This window comes from Podarcis tiliguerta, assembly GCF_965153285.1.
Source record: "Podarcis tiliguerta genome assembly, chromosome: 5".
Lineage (NCBI taxonomy): Eukaryota > Metazoa > Chordata > Lepidosauria > Squamata > Lacertidae > Podarcis > Podarcis tiliguerta.
Window position 1 is genome coordinate 16172023 of NC_139538.1, and position 19663 is coordinate 16191685.

A 19663-nucleotide genomic window follows, 5' to 3' on the forward strand; every position below is an offset into this window, starting at 1 on the left:
TTATTGTCCAGTTCCGAGGGCCTTCTGCTGGTCCCCTCACTGAGAGAAGTGAAGTTACAGGGTTGCAAAAAGCAGCTTGCGGGTGCCATTTTGAGTAAAAAAAAAATGGCCAGCGTGAAAAGGGTTAAGCAGTACCTCCCCATCAGGAAGGGGAAAGGGCAATTTAGTCAGGACACTGTTACATGTGTCTGCTGTGTAAGATCATTTAATTGTAGCATGTTCCTTATTTGTTTATTTAAATGTGTGGAGCAGTAAAAAATGGCAGCCCCCTCGGATCTGCAGCCTTAGGTGGTACAGTCTATTCTACCACTTCAGGATTTTCACGTTGCTTTGCTTCATACCAGCAACAGGGGAAACAGGGGAAAGAAAATGTATCAGTTTTGTTCCAGGATCTTACCAACATCACACCTGTCCCCAGTTGTGCCAGGTGGGCAAAAGCACTTTCCAGTAACTGGGTCACACCGAGTTGATCCTGCACACTCACAATGATGTTTGCATTGGTTTCCAAACATTCCAGCTGGACAACCTGAAAAAGCAGAGCATTGGCATATGCAATATATATATATTGCCATTGTAAGAAAGACAATGCAACGTAACTACAGTGGTGCCTCGCAAGACGAAAAGAATCCGTTCCGCGAGTCTCTTCGTCTTGCGGTTTTTTTCGTCTTGCGAAGCAAGCCCATTAGCGGATTAGCGCTATTAGCGCTATTAGCGGCTATTAAAGGCTTAAGGGATTAGCGGATTAGCTGCTAAAAGGCTATTAGCGGCTATTAAAGGCTTAAGGGATTAGCGGCTTAGCTGCTAAAAGGCTATTAGCGTCTTAGATCATCTGATAAGCGGCTTAGATCAGCTGTTAAGCGGCTTAGCGAACAGCTGTTAAGCGGTTTAGGGACTTGGGAAAACGGGGGGGGGGGGGGAAACCCCAGGAATCGCAAGACATTTTCGTCTTGCGAAGCAAGCCCATAGCAAATTCGTTTTGTGAAGCACCTCCAAAACGGAAAACCCTTTCGTCTAGCGGGTTTTCCGTCTTGCGAGGCATTCGTCTTGCGGGGCACCACTGTAAATAAATTGCCCTAACATTTCATTTAATACCAATACCTCTTGATAGGACTGCTTCCCATGTTCAGAAATTGCATGGCATGCCAGCGTTCGAATCTAAAGCATCTTTAGCATAGCTAAACAGGCCCCAAGATGCTCCAGCCCTTTGGCTGCCTTAAATAGGAAATTTACCTTTTTCACAGTGTACCCCTTGGAAACCTGGGGCACACACGCACAGCCCAGTCGCTGGGAGACACGTGGCTCCATTTTTACACTTGCATGGATACCGGCAGTTGAGACCATAAAATCCAGATGGGCAGGCTGAGAAGTGAAACAATAATGTTATTTCAGAAGATGCGCCATGAAAATTTTGTCCAACACTAATAGTAATGTTGGAATGCTGGAAGAAGACATCTGAAGGCAGCCTTGTATAGGGACGTTTTTAATGTTTGATGCTTTATTATGCTTTTATATTTTTTGGAAGCCACCAAAGTGGCTGGGGCAACCCAGTCAGATGGGCAGGGTATAAATATTAAAATAATAAAATACTATTTATTATCATCATCATCATCAAATATGAAGAGCCTGCCAGATCAGGGCAGTGGCCCACATAGTCCAGCATCCTGTTCTCTCAGTGGTGAACCACATGGCTATAGTAAATCTACAAGCAGGATTTGAGCACAACAACACCCCCTGCGGTTTCCAAAAAATACAGTAGTACAGTGGTACCTCGGGTTAAAAACTTAATTCGTTCTGGAGGTGCGTACTTAACCTGAGACTGTTCTTAACCTGAGGTACCACTTTAGCTAAAGGGGCCTCCTGCTGCTGCTGTGTCACCGCTGCACAATTTCTGTTCTCATCCTGAAGCAAAGTTCTTAACCCGAGGTAATATTTCGGGGTCTGTAACCTGAAGCGTATGTAACCTGAAACGTATGTAACCTGAGGCACCACTGTATTCAGAAGCATTAGTTAGTGCCTCCAACTGTGGAGACAGAATACAGCTATAATGGCTAGCAGCCATTGATGGCCTTATCCTCCATGAATTTATCCAATCCTCTTTTAATACCAACCATCACTGCCCCCTGTGGGAGCATGTTCTATAGTTTAACTATGCACCGTGTGAAGATTTGAACATTTCAGTAAGAGGATAGGCTGGTATGGTAGCTAAGTAGACCTTCATAGGAACTTGACTTATACCAAGTCAAACCCATTCGTCCATCTACCTCAGTATTATCAACACTGACTGGCAGTGGCTTCATAGGGTTTCAGATGGGGGGGGGCTGTCTTTGCAGTCCTACTTTGAGATTCTGGGGATGGAACCTTGCACCTTCTGCATGCAAAGCCGATATATGGCCCTTCCAATAATTTAAACTATACTGCTTCACAGATGCCTACATACATCACTCAATATTTTCTTCACTTAGCAGCAGAACATTTTGACAATTAGTTCTAAGGAGATGCAACAAGATATTAAAATTATGTCTGTGGTTATTCTTGCATAGGCATGCATTGTTATTGCCAAGCTAGCCTCTTGGCTTTGCTTCCTTGGCCGATGACTTACTGTAGTTGCAGGAATGTCCGTAATAACCTTCTGTGCACTGGCAGCAGCCAGTAAACCGGTTGCAGGTTCCGTTATTCTGACAAGCGCAATCTAGCTGACAATCAGAGCCATATTTTCCAAGAGCACATTCTGCGGGGGGGAAATGTCCAGAAAACCTTACTAATCTAAACAATGCTCCCCTGCTAAACAATCACAAAGCAACAGGAAGATCTGAGAAATATTGCAAACTCAAACCCTGCTGCTACTTCTTTCAGATTAAATGTGATTTTACATAGCTGAGAACATTGCAAACAAAACTGTTTCAAGTATCTGGAGAGTTTCAAAAGCATTAGTAACAAACCACATCTCTTTTATCGTGAGGTTTTGGGGTAGTTTTGTATCTTCCCATGAAATGTTCTCAGCAGTTTATATCCATGAGTTCACACCAGTGACTACTACCCTACGAACCAATAAACTAAGCACAGCGTAATTTGGTCATTTATAAATGGGTGGTCTGGGTGAAGAGAATTGCACCACAAATCCCATGCAAATATGTAGGGGAAATGCTTGTCTGTAAACAATGCAGTGAAGGAGAAAAGAAATACTACCTTTTTCACAGTAGCGTCCTGTCCAGCCAAGTCCACAAATGCAGGTCCCATTCACGGGATCACAGATGCCACCATTCTTACACAAACATTTTAGTTGACACTGGGGGCCATATCTTCCCTGGGGACACACTATAGTAAATTAACAAAGTGTTTTTTTTAAAGAAGAAACAATAATTTAGTGCAACACAAAAATGAATGCCATAGCTAAGGAAGACAATCTCCATTCCCTGGACAGCTTCCCACTATACAGGAGAAGAAGGAGACTTATCGTCTTTCAGGTATCGTTGGGAGTCCCAACTCCCATCAACCCCATCAAGGATGGTTGTGGTTGTAGTCCAGGTACCACATCTGGAGGGCTACAGATTCCCCACTTTGCTCAAATCAATGAAATTGTAAAAGAGGAGCAAATCTGTACTTCAAGCCAGGAGAAGGGACTGTAACATGGACACACAAATAAAGAAAAGGATGAAACCATGGATTGTTGATCGGGTGATAGCCAGATTCCCCAGTGCACTCTGAATGTGAAGCTGTCTTCTACAAAGTCTGAGTAATGGACCATCTAGCTATGTCAGTATTTGTACTGATTAGCTGTAGTGCTCTAGGGTTTCAGGCAGGAATCATTTGCAGCCTTGAGATGTCAAGGATGGAACCAGAGACCTTCTGCATGCAAAGCAGTGAGCTACAGCCCTTGCCCATGAATATTTTTCCTCAAAGGAAACTGAAGGTTAAGGCAGGAATGAATGAAAGGATTTTTAAAGCCCATTTGTTCTCACAGGGATGATTTTACCCTTGCTCTTTCCATACGATCTTTATAAGACAGAGGAAGAACTTTGGTAAAACAAATTAAATGGATCAGAATACATTTTAAAAGAACCATTTCTTTATGGAAACACCATTGCGCCGGGGATGGGTGAGACAACAGATAAGAGACAGAAACAGGTAGGAGGCAATAGCATGACAGTGGTATTAAAGCTTTTGCATGCATTAGCCTCCAAGATTGGAAACTCTGACCATTCTTGAGGGAGTACAGACATTTATTAATATTTTGCATTTGTTCTGGCTGTTTAAAAGCTGATCATCTCATACATTGAAGGCAGTTGGGTCCAATTCGGCCAGGTGGACAGTAGCACTTGCCAGTCACCGAGTCACAACGTCCTTCACCACAGGAACAGAATAAGGCACAGTCCTTCCCATAGTGATGCTCTGGACAAGCTAAAAGGAAGAAAAAAGCAACATGGTTTGCCAGCTCATTGCAAAAAGTTAAATCTGCAAGTTCCTTTTCTTAGGAGAAGGCTGTTCTTTTTACTCTACTAAGGCAGCGTACCCAACACAGACTTAAAACACATTCAGAGAATTAACACCCCCCCCCCCATTTCCTGGAAACTGCATTTTGTTAAGGGTGCTGGGAATTGTAGCTCTGGGGAGGACAGGCTACAGTTCCTTACATAGTTTTGGGTGGGCAGAATGTGCCCTGAATGTGCTTTAAAAGCATGGCATGTACACAGCCTGTTTGCTAGAAAATATTTAGCATTGTTAGACATTTTGTGTTAAATAAGCCCCACTGCTTCCTCACCAGGGGCTGGGATTGCTCCATGTTTAAATGTGTGCCAGCAACTGTATTCATTGTGATATATGGAGCTCACTTCCTCATGCCCAGTGCATGGGCTGCCCGCAAACATTCGATTGGCTACTGTGGGAAACAAGACGCTGGCCTAGAGAGGCACTTACCTTTCCCACAGTCTGCTCCGATGAAACCAGGCAGGCAGTCACAGGCTCCTGTCACAGTGTCACAATGCCCTCCATTCAGACACTGACATGCTTTCCGGCAATGTGGGCCGTATGTTCCTTTGGGGCATCCTGTTGAAGTCAGGAGAAAGCATCTCTGAGAAAAGCCATTCAGTGCAGAAACCTGGGCTGTGTAGAGACAATGCATTTCAAGCAAGTGGCCTCTCCTCACAAGAATTCTGGGAAATGCAGAAGCCACAGTTCCCAGGATTCTTTGGGGGAAGTCATAAAAAACTGGGTGGGTCCTGATTTTAGAACAAAGGGGCCAAATGGATGACAGTAGACTACTTTTCCTCATGCTTATCTTCTTGCAATTCCTCCACTCACCCAATACTTTCCCCTTAACTAAGCTCACTTCTAGGCTTCAGCTGAGGGGAAGAGACTACAGTGAGAGCTTTATATGACTGGGGATCATCCAAGTTCAGACCAAATGGTTTTCCTCCTTATGGGATTTTTATGCCACCAGCCTCTTGGCCAGGAGAACCCCAACACTGAGTCAACCACAAGAACCAAGGTGGCACTCTTACCTAAAAGACAAGCACCAGGTTTTTAGACCAACAGGGCCATTCAGCCTCCATCTCTGGGTCAAATCCATACCTCACAAATAAAGCACACGGTTTCTCCTAAAGAATCCTGGAAACTCTGGTTTGTTGAGGTGCAGGGATTTATAGCTCTTTGAGAGGCAAACTACAGTTCCTGGGATTCTTGGGGGGGGGGGAGATGCTTAAAATTATATGGTGTGGATCCATATCATTGCAGCAGGCAATATTGAACCTACCAGGCTCACCACTCTGAAAGACCACTGCATAGCTACTCTTGCATCCTTCAATAGGTACCACCTATAGCCTGAATGTGTCATAGTTTAAGCAGGGATGTTTATTAGCATGCTTTTTTCCCTTTTGAATGCTTGCAAAAAAAAAGGTTCTCTGCCCCCCCCCCCCCTGCAATGAGTTTAGTTGCCCAGTTGGAGACGTGAATTCAAAAAGTAACCTTGAGTCACTGCAATACCTAAGAAATCTCTTTTGCTTCAAATATACAGTCAACAACCGATCAAACAATCTGAGTAGATCAGTTTTCCTCTCTCTTTTGGCAATTTAAAGACACACACACACAGGGAGACAGAGAGACTTGAATTCTGCTGCTTTTGGTGTCTATATTTGAAATCTCGGTTCCTGGCAGAGAAAACTGAATCACTCCAGCATCCTTTTTTAATATCTACCAAGCGGATAGAACACACCCTTCATATAATGACCTCATTTGGCTTGTCTTGCGATGAATGTCTCTTTCGCCCACCACACTTCCCTTCTGGTCACTAGTTGGCTTTTGTTTAAATAGTTTGCTATTTACTCTGCATCAGACACCTGAGTCTGAATCTCCCCACCCCCCCTTGTCCCCACAACTCTTACTTGGCAAAGCTCATGGAATTGTTTTCCAGTTCACACTGACACCGTTTTGTTCCATGACTGGAAATGGTTAGGGCAATTCATATAATCCTTCCTCTTACCAGTAAACTTACCCTCCTAACTTGCTATTTATTTCAGTTCAACTGCGAGCAATGGATCACACACGTCTGTGGCCAACATTTAACTCAATTATCATTTAATACAGCGCCCTTGTCTGTTCCCACTTTCCCAAAATGGGCAGTCTGAAGACGGCGCGGCCAGTTCACACACAGCCCTGCCGTTTTCGTATGCTAAGCACCCATAAAAAGAGGGTTTCAGCTTCCAACTGCCAGTTATCTAATAAAGACATTTTCTAATTTAACAGTTTCCTGTGTATCTGTGTTATGTTTTTTTTTTTCTGGGAACTGCAGGAATGGCAGCCAACCCTCTAAGTCATTTCCTGATTTCTTCCTTCTGGCCTGGATTAGTCCTGCCATGACCATCAGTTCTTAAATCCTTTCACAGCAGTAGCAAGTAGTGCGGGCTTTCCTTACCAACACACACACACACACACACACACACACGAATGATATGCAAGAACAAAACCAAACCCCACCCCCCACAAAACACACACATTTGAAACACCACCATTGCTGCAGTCAAGGATAGGACATTGCCTGTTTCATGTTTTGCTCTGGTTATAAAGTGTTTTTGAAAAGTTAAAGCTGGAAATTGGGGGGGGGGGGTTAGTTCATCTGGGGTGGTGGTGCCCTCTTGCGCCCCCATGGATGAGCATGCTCCCAATTCTCTCTTTTTCTCCCTCCACACACTGTTTGATGTTCCCAGTAACAGCTTCCTTCTGGAACCCAGATGTTCTGAAGACCCATAGCGCAGTTCGGCTGTCAAAACTGAAAGATCACCTGAGATCTACTGAAAACCTGATGAGCCAAATTAGCACATGTGACAGCAAATGCGTATTTGCAACATGCTTGGATTAAAAATAATATAATAGTAATAAAAAGCAAACAGCATCAGCTGAGAAGGGTGATTATTCATGGAACTGACAGGCAATTTTACCCTTTTCTCCTCTGCTGTGGGTCCTAAGGTGAATCTCAAACTACTATTTGCTTTAAGGAAAAAATCACACATTGGTGCATCTGAAGCAGAAATGGTTGATTGCCACACTCACCCATAGTCAATCCTCTGGGAATGGCCTGTCAAAGTAGGTGTGGTCCAGATATAAAAGCAGCATCTGAGTATCACAGTTTTTTGTGGCCTTCCTAGCACCCTGCCCAACGTGTCCATTTGGGGGACGGGACTGAAGGCCACACAGACCCATGGTCACAAATCTCTGCTTAAAAACCACCTAGGAAGGAGAGTCCACCACCTGTTGTGGGAGTCCCCTCCACAGCTCTTAATGTCAGAAAGTTCTTCCTGGTGTTAGTCAGAATCTCCTTTCTTGTAACTTGAATCCATTGGTTTGGGTCCTAGCCTAGAGACTGGGAGAAAACAAGCTTGCTCCATCTTCCTTGTGACAGCTCTTTAGACATTAATTCCTCCTAAGAAGGAATTAAGAAGATCATGGAGCTACCACTGAAATCAGCCAGGTTACCCCCCATCTTAACACTTTGTTCAACTGATCAGTGTCCTGGTATCATTATGGTGCCTCCTTTTCCAACCAGGTCCTAGCATCACTGGGGTTGGGGGAACAGGAGTCTGGCTTTTTCAGCATCCGTTCCTGGTCTCTTTAATGTGTAGCTCCACCCTTAACCAATGCTTGTTGCCATTCAAACACCTTGTTTCGGTGTGCCTTTCATCTGGATACAGCTGAGTGATGCCATGACATTTACTGCTCACTAGGGCAAATTTAGATGTTGGGGTGTGTTGCTATCGTGCATCAGACATATATGCCCTTGCACTGATTTATGGGTGAATAAAACGATTCTTATTGCTAGGCTATCTGCTTCCTTTGGTCCCTGCCAAGACACTATTTCAATTCTTCACTCCAAAATTCGAGAACATGAAAGCCCAGTTGCTCTTGGCGGCTAAAAGCCTCTGCTTACCAGCCAGCTACACCTTTTATGGATAATTTCTTGTGCTGCTTTTTCTCTCTCCCTCTCATAGTACTATAAGTATAGCAATTGTTGCCAGGAAAGGTTTCCAGCCCTATCCAACCACATGCTGGTTGGACTCAGTCCAGCTCAAGTTCTTTGGGAGAGGCTTTGTACACTCCCAAACTAATTTTTTTTTAAGCATGCTAAATGTTCCTGCCCTGGAGATAGTAGAATTATAGAATTGCAGAACTGGAAGGGACCCCAAGGGCCGTCTACTTCAACCCCTGCAATGCAGGAATATGCGAGGGATTGAACCTGCAACCTTGGCCAAACCAGGCTAATGGTTTGACCACAGGGGTCCCCTTTTCAGCATTAATCTCCAACCAAGCACCAATGTTCTGTGGTGCCTTACACTAAAACAGACTGTTGGTACATCTAACCCAGGGGCAGCCAACACAAGGTCCCCTCCAGATGTTTTTGGACTACAGTTGTCATCAGTCCCTGCTAGCATGGCCAATGGTCAGGGATGGTGGGAAATGCACCAGGACCCTCATACTAGGACTCTCGTACCTACAGGACCGCCTCTCCTGGTATGTCCCACGGAGGAACTTATGATCTTCAAACAAAAACATCTTGGAGGTCCCAGGCCACAGAGAGGTTAGGCTGGCCTCAACCAGAGCCAGGGCTTTTTCGGCTGCGTCCCCGATCTGGTGGAACGCTCTGCCACAAGAGACTAGGGCCCTGCGGGACTTAACATCTTTCCGCAGGGCCTGCAAGACAGAGCTGTTCCACCAGGCCTTTGGCCAAGGCACAGCCTGACTCCCTCCTTTGGCAATCTTCACAGAACTCTAGCCCAATGGTTGCCATCAATTTGATTTGAATTAATTTTAAAATGAAATGATTTTAGAATGTTGTATTATTTTATTGTTGTTAGCCGCCCTGAGCCCAGCTTCGGCTGGGGAGGGCGGGATATAAATATTATTATTATTATTGTTGTTGTTGTTGTTGTTGTTATTGTCATCATCATCATCATCATCATCATCATAACAACTTCTATAGGGTACCACCTTGGCTATCTCTGGCCTACCCTAATATCCTCAGCTCAGAGGGCCAACCTAAATATTATACAAAGAAGCATGTGAACAGATTGTTGCTCTTTTCAGGTAAGGTTCGATGGCATGCCAGCAAATTCAGGTTGTGCAGTTATAGTTACCGTATTTTTTGCTCTATAAGACTCACTTTTTCCCTCCTAAAAAGTAAGGGGAAATGTGTGTGCGTCTTATGGAGCGAATGCAGGCTGCACGGCTATCCCAGAAGCCAGAACAGCAAGAGGGATTGCTGCTTTCACTGCGCAGCGATCCCTCTTGCTGTTCTGGCTTCTGAGATTCAGAATATTATTTTTCCTGTTTTCCTCCTCCAAAAACTAGGTGCGTCTTGTGGTCTGGTGCGTCTTATAGAGCGAAAAATACGGTAACTGGGAGGTCTCCTGCAACAAATCCACTTCCCCCAGATTTCTAGCTTTTTGTGATAAGTGACTGGAAAACATGGAATAATAGTTGATTTGATAACATCATCTAACCTCCACATAGACAAATCAGAATGAATGCTCATTAAATAGCCAATGCCATCAAAAACCTTACTGCAAAAAAATGAAGATGAATGCTCAGTAAACAGACTGTTTGGAAGTGCCCATTCTTGAGAGGCATCTAGCTTGGTCCTGTCTAGTAATTTGCTCTTCATGATCTCAGGCATGAGTGTTTCCTAGACCGGCTATCGAAGACTAAAGATGAAAACCATGTATTCTGCTACTGAGATGTGTTTTCAGTAGTAGAGTCCATAGATACACAGGTTCAGGTATGCTCATGCAGAGCAAAGATAGGATTTGGGAGCGGAGAATCCTATTTTCTTTCATTTCCTCCATTCTCTCATTTAGCTTGCCCAATGCACTGAGTCATCCATAGGAAGGAGCAAGTTTGGCTGTGTTTGGTACAGATGTCAATGTGGGATACATGGGGCTACCATATTCTCAGAGGATCTTCCAGTTATGCTTCCTTGCAGATGTCTTATCTCCTCTCCTACCCCTCTCGTCACCATTTGCCAAGCTGCTGTTGCTGTGAAACCATCATTCCAGTGGTGTGAGCCTTCCACAAGGGCACCAGTAAGATAAACAGATGGAGTCCAAGAACAGTGCAAATATCCTTTTCATGAGCAGTAAGGCTTTGCAATAAAGCTAGCCAGGGTCGAACGAAGCATCTTCCAACAGTTAATTATTATTATGATTTACTGAAAAGTAGTAAATCATTAAATTAGTTTCTGCTCTTGTAAATATGAACAACTGACAAGGAGAAATGTATGTGCCTGTTAAGTCCCAATGAAATAAACAGAATGTAAATACTTGTAATGCTGTGCTGGACTGCAACTGCAGGAGGCAATCCATCTGCAATTACTATATGATGTATTTCACACTGTATGCCCTTTTATTGGACTGAAAGTTTCACGGGACCAATCCACAGGACTTGATCTGGAAATATCTGTGCAACTTCACAGGATCTTGTAGGGCAGGAGTAGGGAACCAGTAGCCCTCCAGATGTTAAAGCTATAGTTTTCCCAGTAGTGATGTATGGAAGTGAGAGCTGGACCACAAAGAAGGCTGATCGCCGAAGAATTGATGCTTTTGAATTATGGTGCTGGAGGAGACTCTTGAGAGTCCCATGGACTGCAAGAAGATCAAACCTATCCATTCTTAAGGAAATCAGCCCTGAGTGCTCTCTGGAAGGACAGATCCTGAAGCTGAGACTCCAGTACTTTGGCCACCTCGTGAGAAGAGAAGACTCCCTGGAAAAGACCCTGATGTTGGGAAAGATTGAGGGCACAAGGAGAAGGGGACGACAGAGGACGAGATGGTTGGACGGTGTTCTCAAAGCTACCAGCATGAGTTTGACCAAACTGCGGGAGGCAGTAAAAGACAGAAGTGCCTGGCGTACTCTGGTCCATGGGGTCACGAAGAGTCGGACACGACTAAACGACTAAACAACAACAACAACAGCCCTCCAGATACTGCTGGACTACAACTTCCATCATCCAGGACTGATGGGAGTTGGAGTCAACAATCCTTGCTGTAGCAGTAGTGTGAGGGAGGACACATTTACCACCACTCCTCCAGCCATGGTTTCCTATGTTTGCTGCAAATGGGTGCAGGTAAGCCTTCCACCTTTTTGTAAAAGAAAAGTCAAATTTCTGTCTACCGTGGAAAAACAGAAGCAGCCCTGGATGTATGCTCAGCCAGTTCACAGTTGCATGCCTATCAATTGCGGAGTGGGGCATCAAGGGTTGACTTGCATGTGTGAATGGCCTATGGCAGCTCAAACACCACAGGGAGAACGCTCAGATCATCCCACACTAGATCACTGCTTTACACTGGTGGTTGTTCACACATTCAGTAGCTGCAAAGACAGAAAGCAAGCAATGTGCATGCATGTGTGAACTCACCCAATGTCTTTAGCCCTGGGCTAAAAGGCCCTGTCTTCCTGTAAGATCAGTGCAGAAAGAATGGGGCACACCAGAATAACTCCCAACTTATGTGCATCACACACAGCCTGCCAAAAAAAAAATCCAGGCTATGAACTAAAGGGAAGGTGTTTTATTCTTAGAAGAGGATGCGAACAGCAAGAAGAAAATGCTAATTTAAAGCTGCAAATAAAAAGATAATGAAATATAATCCTCCTTTTTAGCCAGATCAGTTCGTGTTTCTTATAATTCATCATCTTTGTTCCACTCCACAAATCATTTCACTGAAGTTACTCTTAGACACATGGCTTTGCTGATTTTAAAAAAAAGTTATTATGAAGAAAGTCTTGGCCAGCTGGTGGTATGTCCTTCAGGTTACTCTGCATTCCTTGACTCAGGACAGCAATTTGTTTTAATTTGATTGTTCCTATGAAGGTTGTGCAGTGTAAAGGCTGACTTTAACACATTGCTTTTGATTTATCGTTACTTGCAGCATGTCCTTTTTATAACCACCATCCACACTCAGTTGAATGCTTTGAGCTTTTGGGAAACTTTTTTGGGGGTAGTGTGTGCAAGTCAGAGGGAATGGGAGATATGTGAAACAGCTTTTAGAGAAGTGTGAAATACTCCCTACAAACTTTTAATTTTACCAAAAATATTTTGACTTCCCTCAAAATTCCCAGGGACATGATCTCTGAAGTGTATGTAGTATCTAATTTTGCTTTGCAGTAGCAACTCTCATATTCACTATCAGAAATAAATATCAATTAATATCAATGTCACTTGATAAGGAAAATTAGGCCAAGCATATTTCCTAAATCAAGAAGATGCACCCAGCTTGTTTTCTACGCTGCCAACTGTACTGAACACCCTTTTACAGAAGAGATAATCAATTACAGCCATTTAAAGTCTGTGATAAATATGCTGATTGATTCATCATACCAATCCACCAATTAATGCTTTTAGCACTAATAAAAATGTTAACAGATAATTGGGAAAGAGTCCTTTACCCAGCAGAATGTGCTTTGCAATAAATTCTTCCCACCTATAAATCAGTCCTTTTATTTAAATTTATATCCCACCCTGTCCCATAGGCTTAATGTGGTTTAGAACATTTTAAAGTGAAAAACGACAGATAGAGTATAAATATGCACATAAATATAACTAAACCTGGGTTTGCCAACTCGCAGCCTCTATCTCTTAAATCTATAACCATGTGTGATTTGTAAATTTAGACGCAGTACCAATTTGTAAATGTTATCAACCCTGGTTGCACAGATTTTTTAAAAAGCATTTCCACAGCTGTTTTAAAGCAAAGTATGACACCAGACATGTAGACCAAGACAGCAGTTGTGGATACAAATTTCCTTCTGCACTGTGCCTTGGAAATGCACACTTTGGAACAAACTATCTGAGTTTATTAGTATCAGCTGTCAACATGGAGAGTAAACCCACATGCACAAACAAGAACCATTCAACGCATGGAATTAAGTGAAATCATTTTGCAGTGGCTGTGCCACATCAAACAAGCGTGAGATTTGGGCCTGGTAATCCCCATTTTACAGATGAAGAATTGAGGCTGGGCAACATGGTCCGTGTGAGTTCATGACTGACCAACAATTAGTACCCAATGCTCCAAGGTCCAAGTCCAGCCTTCCCAATATCATCATCATCATCATCTATTGAATTCATATACTGCCCTATACCTAGAGGTCTCAGGGCGATTCACAGAACAAAATCAGATATAAAACCACAAAATATATAATCAAAATAAAAACAACATCCCCACTGGCTTATGCTGGCTTGAGGTTGCAAATGCGATGGCCCAAATAGTACAAAATGATGTTTAACTTCTAACACATCACCTACTTAAGCCCTAAACGGCCTCGGTCCAATATACCTGAAGGAGCGTCTCCACCCCCATCGTTCTGCCCGGACACTGAGGTCCAGCGCCGAGGGCCTTCTGGCAGTTCCCTCGCTGCGAGAAGCCAAGTTACAGGGAACGAGGCAGAGGGCCTTCTCGGTAGTGGCACCCACCCTGTGGAACGCCCTTCCACCAGATGTCAAAGAGGAAAACAACTACCAGACTTTTAGAAGGCATCTGAAGGCAGCCCTGTTAGAGAAGCTTTTAATGTTTAATAGGTTATTGTATTTTAGTGTTCTGTTGGAAGCCGCTCAGAGTGGCTAGGGAAACCCAGCCAGATGGGCGGGGTATAAATAAATATATTATTATTATTATTATTATTATTATTAGTGTGCTAGAAAAACTAGAACAGATATTTTAAAATATAATCACGTGAATATAAGTATAAAAACATTGCTTGACATTACCTAGGAAGAGCCCCACCATTGTTAAGAGAACGAAGGGCCAAATCCCTATTCAAATCTGATCCTAACAATCAAGCAACGGCGAATGTTGATGAAGCGAGAGTGACACTTACGAAGGTCACAGCGGATTCCGTAGTAACCTGGCAGGCAGCCACACTTGCCGGTGACATGATGGCACTCTTCATTCTTTCCAGAGCACTGACATACTTGGTTACAGTTCTCCCCATATGTGCCTGGCAGACAAGCTGAGGGAAGAGGAAATGTAAACCGATGAATTACATTTGTCTTGGTAAACACAGTGCTCAAACAAAGAGCCGGGTAGAATTTATTCAATAAGACCGCTGCCTGCAGAAGAATGCTGCCCTCTGGGACTTTGGGTTTATTACGTTTGCTTGGGGATTACTTTGTGGTTTGATTTTGTTTTGCTCAGTCAATTTGTGCCCAACTGTCATGGGCCAGTTGCAATTTTCTTGTCACTTAGAGAAAGTCATAGGTTGATGTCAAGGAAAATCGACTAAAATAATAAAACTCAGGAGAGTCTCCCAAATATGCGTGGTGACTCTCTCGCCCACAGATGCCTTAAAGCTTCAAGTCAGCTTCAAATGCTTGTGCTGTTTCTTTCCTGGTTCTTTCTCTCTCTGCCCTGGCGGGGAGCTCATGCTAAAAGTCTGCGGTTTATGCTACGTGAGCTATTCTCCGCCACAAATACAAGTGTATGTTTAAATTGTGTGTTTCCAGTGACATGTCATGGGAAAGCATCCAAGTTACTTAGGGGCTGGTTCACACATGCAAGGACACTTGATCATGTCACATGACAACTCACATAGAACGATAGAATTGTAGTTGGAAGGGACCACGACGGTCATCTAGTCCAACCCCTGCAATACAGGAATCTTTTTGCCCAATGTGGGGCTTGAACCCGCAACCCTGAGATTGAGATTAAGAGTCTCATGTCCTACCAGCTGAGTTATCCCCAGGCGGTTAAACCAACTGATGTTAAACCAATCCATTAACATGAATTGGTTAAAGTTAACATTGAAACTAATTGCACAGCATTTTTGAAGTGATGTGAAAGTGCTATCTGTGATGGCCCATTTACACATGAGAGCCATCACTCCATGGATCAGTCGGCAAATGATGAATGGGCATGTATGAACCGGCCTCAAGTGTGGTGGGAGAAATCAACGCTCCATTTCTGCACCTGCTAGGGCATTGGAGGAAATTGTGTACCAAACACTACAGACCTTCAAAGCAAGAACTGCACATGCAAAGCACCCTTTGGGTTCAATGCGTCAAAATCTCAGTAAGGTCCAGTTTGAACATAATGGGAATCCATAGTTTCCTGATCTGTGTCCTGGGTTTATGGGCTACCCCTCTTTCTCCTTTGCAGCTTTCGCCCAAGCCTTTTCAAATTAGTCACTCTGAGATTCTTGTTGGTGTGCCTTCCTACTGTTTTATGAGCCATAATAACTCACTTGGTAGAACATAAGACTCTTCATCTCAGGGTTGTGGATTCGAACCCCACATTGGGCAAAAGATTCCTGCATTGCAGGGGGTTAGACTAGATGGCCCTCGTGGTCCCTTCCAACTCTACAGTTATATTATTAAGCTAGATACTCTATTTCTGTACTCCACTTTCCATGCCGGTTAATTTTTTTCTTGTGCTGTATTTTGTATTTGCATATCTTATTGTCAGGTAGGGGTTGGTTTTTATTGTAGGCTGCTTTATGCCAGAAGTTCCTCAAAATTTATAAATAAGGGATACATCTGAGGTATAGATTTTAAAATTAATTAAATGAACCACCTTGCTTTAAATTAATTAAATGAACCACATACAGTTCATTCTTCACTTCTTTCACTGTGGAACTCCCTGCCCATTGACACGAGGCAGGTGCCTTTACTGTGTTGTTTTCAGTGCCTGCTAAAAGCTTGTTTGTCTAGGCAAGCCTACCCAGATACGTAAAACTGATATGTGTTTTTAACATTTCACTTTCTTGATGCATATTTATAACCTCTTCTCATGTCAGCTTGTTTTTAACTCTGACTTCTCTCCAGAGTTTTAATGTAAGTTTTATTTTATGTTAACTGCCTAGAGAGCTTTAAGCAGTATACAGATTCCGGTGATGAATGAATGAATGACCTTATCCCTTCATGACAACACACACACACACACACACACACATACACATACACACAAACATTAGAGGACTTACTTCTTTCGCAGCCACTGCCCACAAAACCTGGAGGGCAGCCGCACTCCCCGCTCACGTGGTTGCAAGGGACACCTGGAGGGCATTTGCAGCGCTCAGTGCAGTTGCTGCCATAGTAGCCAGGCAGGCAAGCTGGAGAAAATAAAAGCAAAGCCATCTCTGCTAGAAGTCTGAATATACTTCTAAGTGCTGTGACCCACCCCCTCCCTATGGCTCCAAATGGCCCTCTTGCTGTTCCCTAGAATTCTCCCCTCCACATGCCATTGTTTAACCCCTATTGTCTGCAGTGTTATCCAGCAGCTTGGGCTCAGGATAAACAAGTCGAGTGAGCCATGCACAAGCCAAGAAACCACTGTGGGCAGAGAGAGAGAGAGAAACAATAGCCCAAATGAGCATGGTTTGACTAGGCTCCTCAGCCTTCATTTATTGGAATACTATGGACAACTTCAGGGACGCGGGTGGCGCTGTGGGTTAAACCACAGAGCCTAGGACTTGCCGATCAGAAGGTCGGCGGTTCGAATCCCTGCGATGGGGTGAACTCCCATTGCTTGGTCCCTGCTCCTGCCAACCTAGCAGTTCGAAAGCACGTCAAAGTGCAAGTAGATAAATAGGTACCGCTCTGGAGGGAAGGTAAACGGCGTTTCCGAGCGCTGCTCTGGTTTGCCAAAAGCGGCATAGTCATGCTGGCCACATGACCCAGAAGCTGTACGTCGGCTCCCTCGGCCAATAAAGCGAGATGAGCGCTGCAACCCCAGAGTCGGTCACGACTGGACCTAATGGTCAGGGGTCCCTTTACTTTTATGGACAACTTCAGGTCAGTGGGATTTGAGATGTCACAGAGCAAAAGAGGGCTTAATGGGAACTTACGCTTGTCACACTGTTCTCCTCTCCAGCCTTTTTCACAGTGACACACTCCAGTCTGGGGGTTGCAGGAGGAGCTGTGCTCACAGTCACACAGCCTTTCGCACCTCTCCCCAAAGGAACCATTTGGACAAGCTGAGGATAAATTGTGAAACACAAGCAAAATGAATACGTTCTGTCCCAGAGGGCAGGGGGTTGAATCATTTGAGCGCAACCACCACCACCTCAGGAAATAGTCAATATTTATCAATAAGGACATCTCGAAATTATGAGCGCTGAAGGTCAGGATTTGTAATATGAAAGGCGTGACACAGAGTTAAACCCTGTAAAGCAAAATTCTAGAATGTTTTATCTATATTATGAGTGTCCAACCACACGGTTGAGGCCTACACATGCTGCATATCCTGGGTATTTTTCATAAGTCTCTGGGTATTTTTCATAACTCAGGGGTCTTGAAAGTTTCTCATGCAAGTCCTATTCAGAGTAGACCCCCTGAAATTAATGGACCTGGCTTAATTTCAAAGGGTCTACTCTCAGTAGGGCTACATCCTTATGAATGTAGACACATCAGTTTAATCATATACGAAACAAGCTAGACTTAGGAGAAAGAAGATGACAGTGTCCTCTGTGACCATTTATATACAAATTTTGTGTAGTTTAAAAATAAAATTACATATAAATGAGATAGAACACACTTTCGAATGAACATATGTGAACAACAACAACAACAACAACTAATAATAATAATAATAATAATAATAATAATAATTTGTTATTTATAGCCCACCCATCTGGTTGGGTTTCCCCAGACACTCTGAGTGGCTCCCAACAGAATATTAATATTATTATTAATAATAAAGTGATAAAACATCAAACATTACAAACTTCCCTAAACAGGGCTGCCTTCAGATGTCTTCTAAAAGTCAGATAGTTGTTTATTTCCTTGACATCTGATGGGAGGGCGTTCCACAGGGCGGGCGCCACTACTGAGAAGGCCCTCTGCCAGGTTCCCTGTAACCTCACTTCTCACAGTGATGGAACTGCCAGAAGGCCCTCGGAGCTGAACCTCAGTGTGAAAGTGAAATGTGAAAGTAGTACGGACCAGAAACTGAGTAATCTGTCCACCCCTAGTTTCTGTAAAGCATTTGGCCTATTTGTGAGCTATTCAAGATTTAGGACAGAGGTGGAAACCAAAGTCAAGGGTCCCACTGTCTACCATCAAGCATAATAGACAATGGGGTCCTTGACTTCAGTTTTCACCTGAAGAGAAAGAGAGCAGGTGTGTATGTAAAGGAAGCTACTGAGATGATAGGTTTTGAAGGAAGAGAAAGAAGCCATACCTTGAAAAGGGGGGAAAGGAAGACAGGAGTCCCCATACCTGAAAGGACGGCAAAGAATCAGAGAACGCAGATCGAGCTTTAGCATTTGATTCAGTCAGCAACATAATACACAAACAGAGCAATCCAAAACTGGCTTATGGTGGGCTGTAGGTCCACTGGGAGTATTTCTGCTGGCGAGAACCCACAGAAAGCCCCAAAATGGGTCACTCCAAGGCAGGGCGTGAGCAAAACAGAGCTGGCCCAGGAACCACTGGATCCAGAGCCAGTTTCTCTGCTTTCGTGCAATGGCATCAGACCAAGTTGTCCTGCTCCTTACCTTCCACTGCTGCCACTGTTGTTGCCCACCACCAGAGGGCACTCATTTAGATTGCACCCTAAGACGGAAACCCTGAAACCATTCACTTAGGCCAGGCATAGGCAAACTCAGCCCTCCAGATGTTTTGGGACTACAACTCTCATCATCCCTAGCTAACAGGACCATTGGCCAGGGATGATGGGAGCTGTAGTCCCAAAACATCTGGAGGGTCGAGTTTGCCTATGCCTGATTTAGGCCTTTTTACCGAAGTCCCATTAAACACCAGTGCAAAGGCTCCAGTGTAACGGATATCATTACTGCAGCTTTAGAGCTCCTATCTTAAGGCTTGATGCGGGACCAAAGGTTATGTGGGAGAGTGCAAAGGCACATAACAGCAAGATGCAGCGAGTGCAGAAATGGCACATAATCACAAATGGATACAGCGACACAAATATTTTCGATTATCACAGGGGCCTTTTATAACGTTAAAAGAACTGTGATCCTTACGAGTATCGCAATGGTCCCCAATCCAGCCTGGACGACAAGTGCATTTCCCAGAACGATGATCACAAATTCCACCATTGCTACAGCTGCAGCTCCGCTGACACCTTTCTCCATACTTCCCTGCTTCACACTCTGCAGTGAAAGAGAACAGACTTTCACTAGTTTATGAATGAAACTGTCCAGCCTGAAAAGAACTCAGTCTTGGCAGCTG

General features: G+C 43.9%; 1 protein-coding gene across 8 annotated transcripts in view; it reads right to left on the bottom strand.

Annotated features, from left to right (window-relative positions):
• The window catches only part of LOC310678249 (uncharacterized protein), a 220409-nt gene that overhangs the window by 5883 nt on the left and 194863 nt on the right, over positions 1-19663 (bottom strand). For 3 of the 8 annotated variants that reach the window (XM_083441844.1, XM_083441846.1, XM_083441843.1), the window contains 10 exons: positions 19456-19584; positions 17320-17448; positions 16456-16584; positions 14356-14487; positions 4915-5043; positions 4273-4398; positions 3187-3315; positions 2600-2728; positions 1231-1359; positions 398-526 (listed from right to left, as the gene is read on the bottom strand). In XM_083441844.1, coding sequence (XP_083297970.1) covers positions 398-526; positions 1231-1359; positions 2600-2728; positions 3187-3315; positions 4273-4398; positions 4915-5043; positions 14356-14487; positions 16456-16584; positions 17320-17448; positions 19456-19584 — 1290 coding nt within the window. Of the gene's footprint in view, positions 1-397; positions 527-1230; positions 1360-2599; positions 2729-3153; positions 3316-4272; positions 4399-4914; positions 5044-14355; positions 14488-16455; positions 16585-17319; positions 17449-19455; positions 19585-19663 lie in introns of those variants that run through there. The other 5 variants (XM_083441845.1, XM_083441847.1, XM_083441848.1 and 2 more) reach the window with 5 other exon arrangements.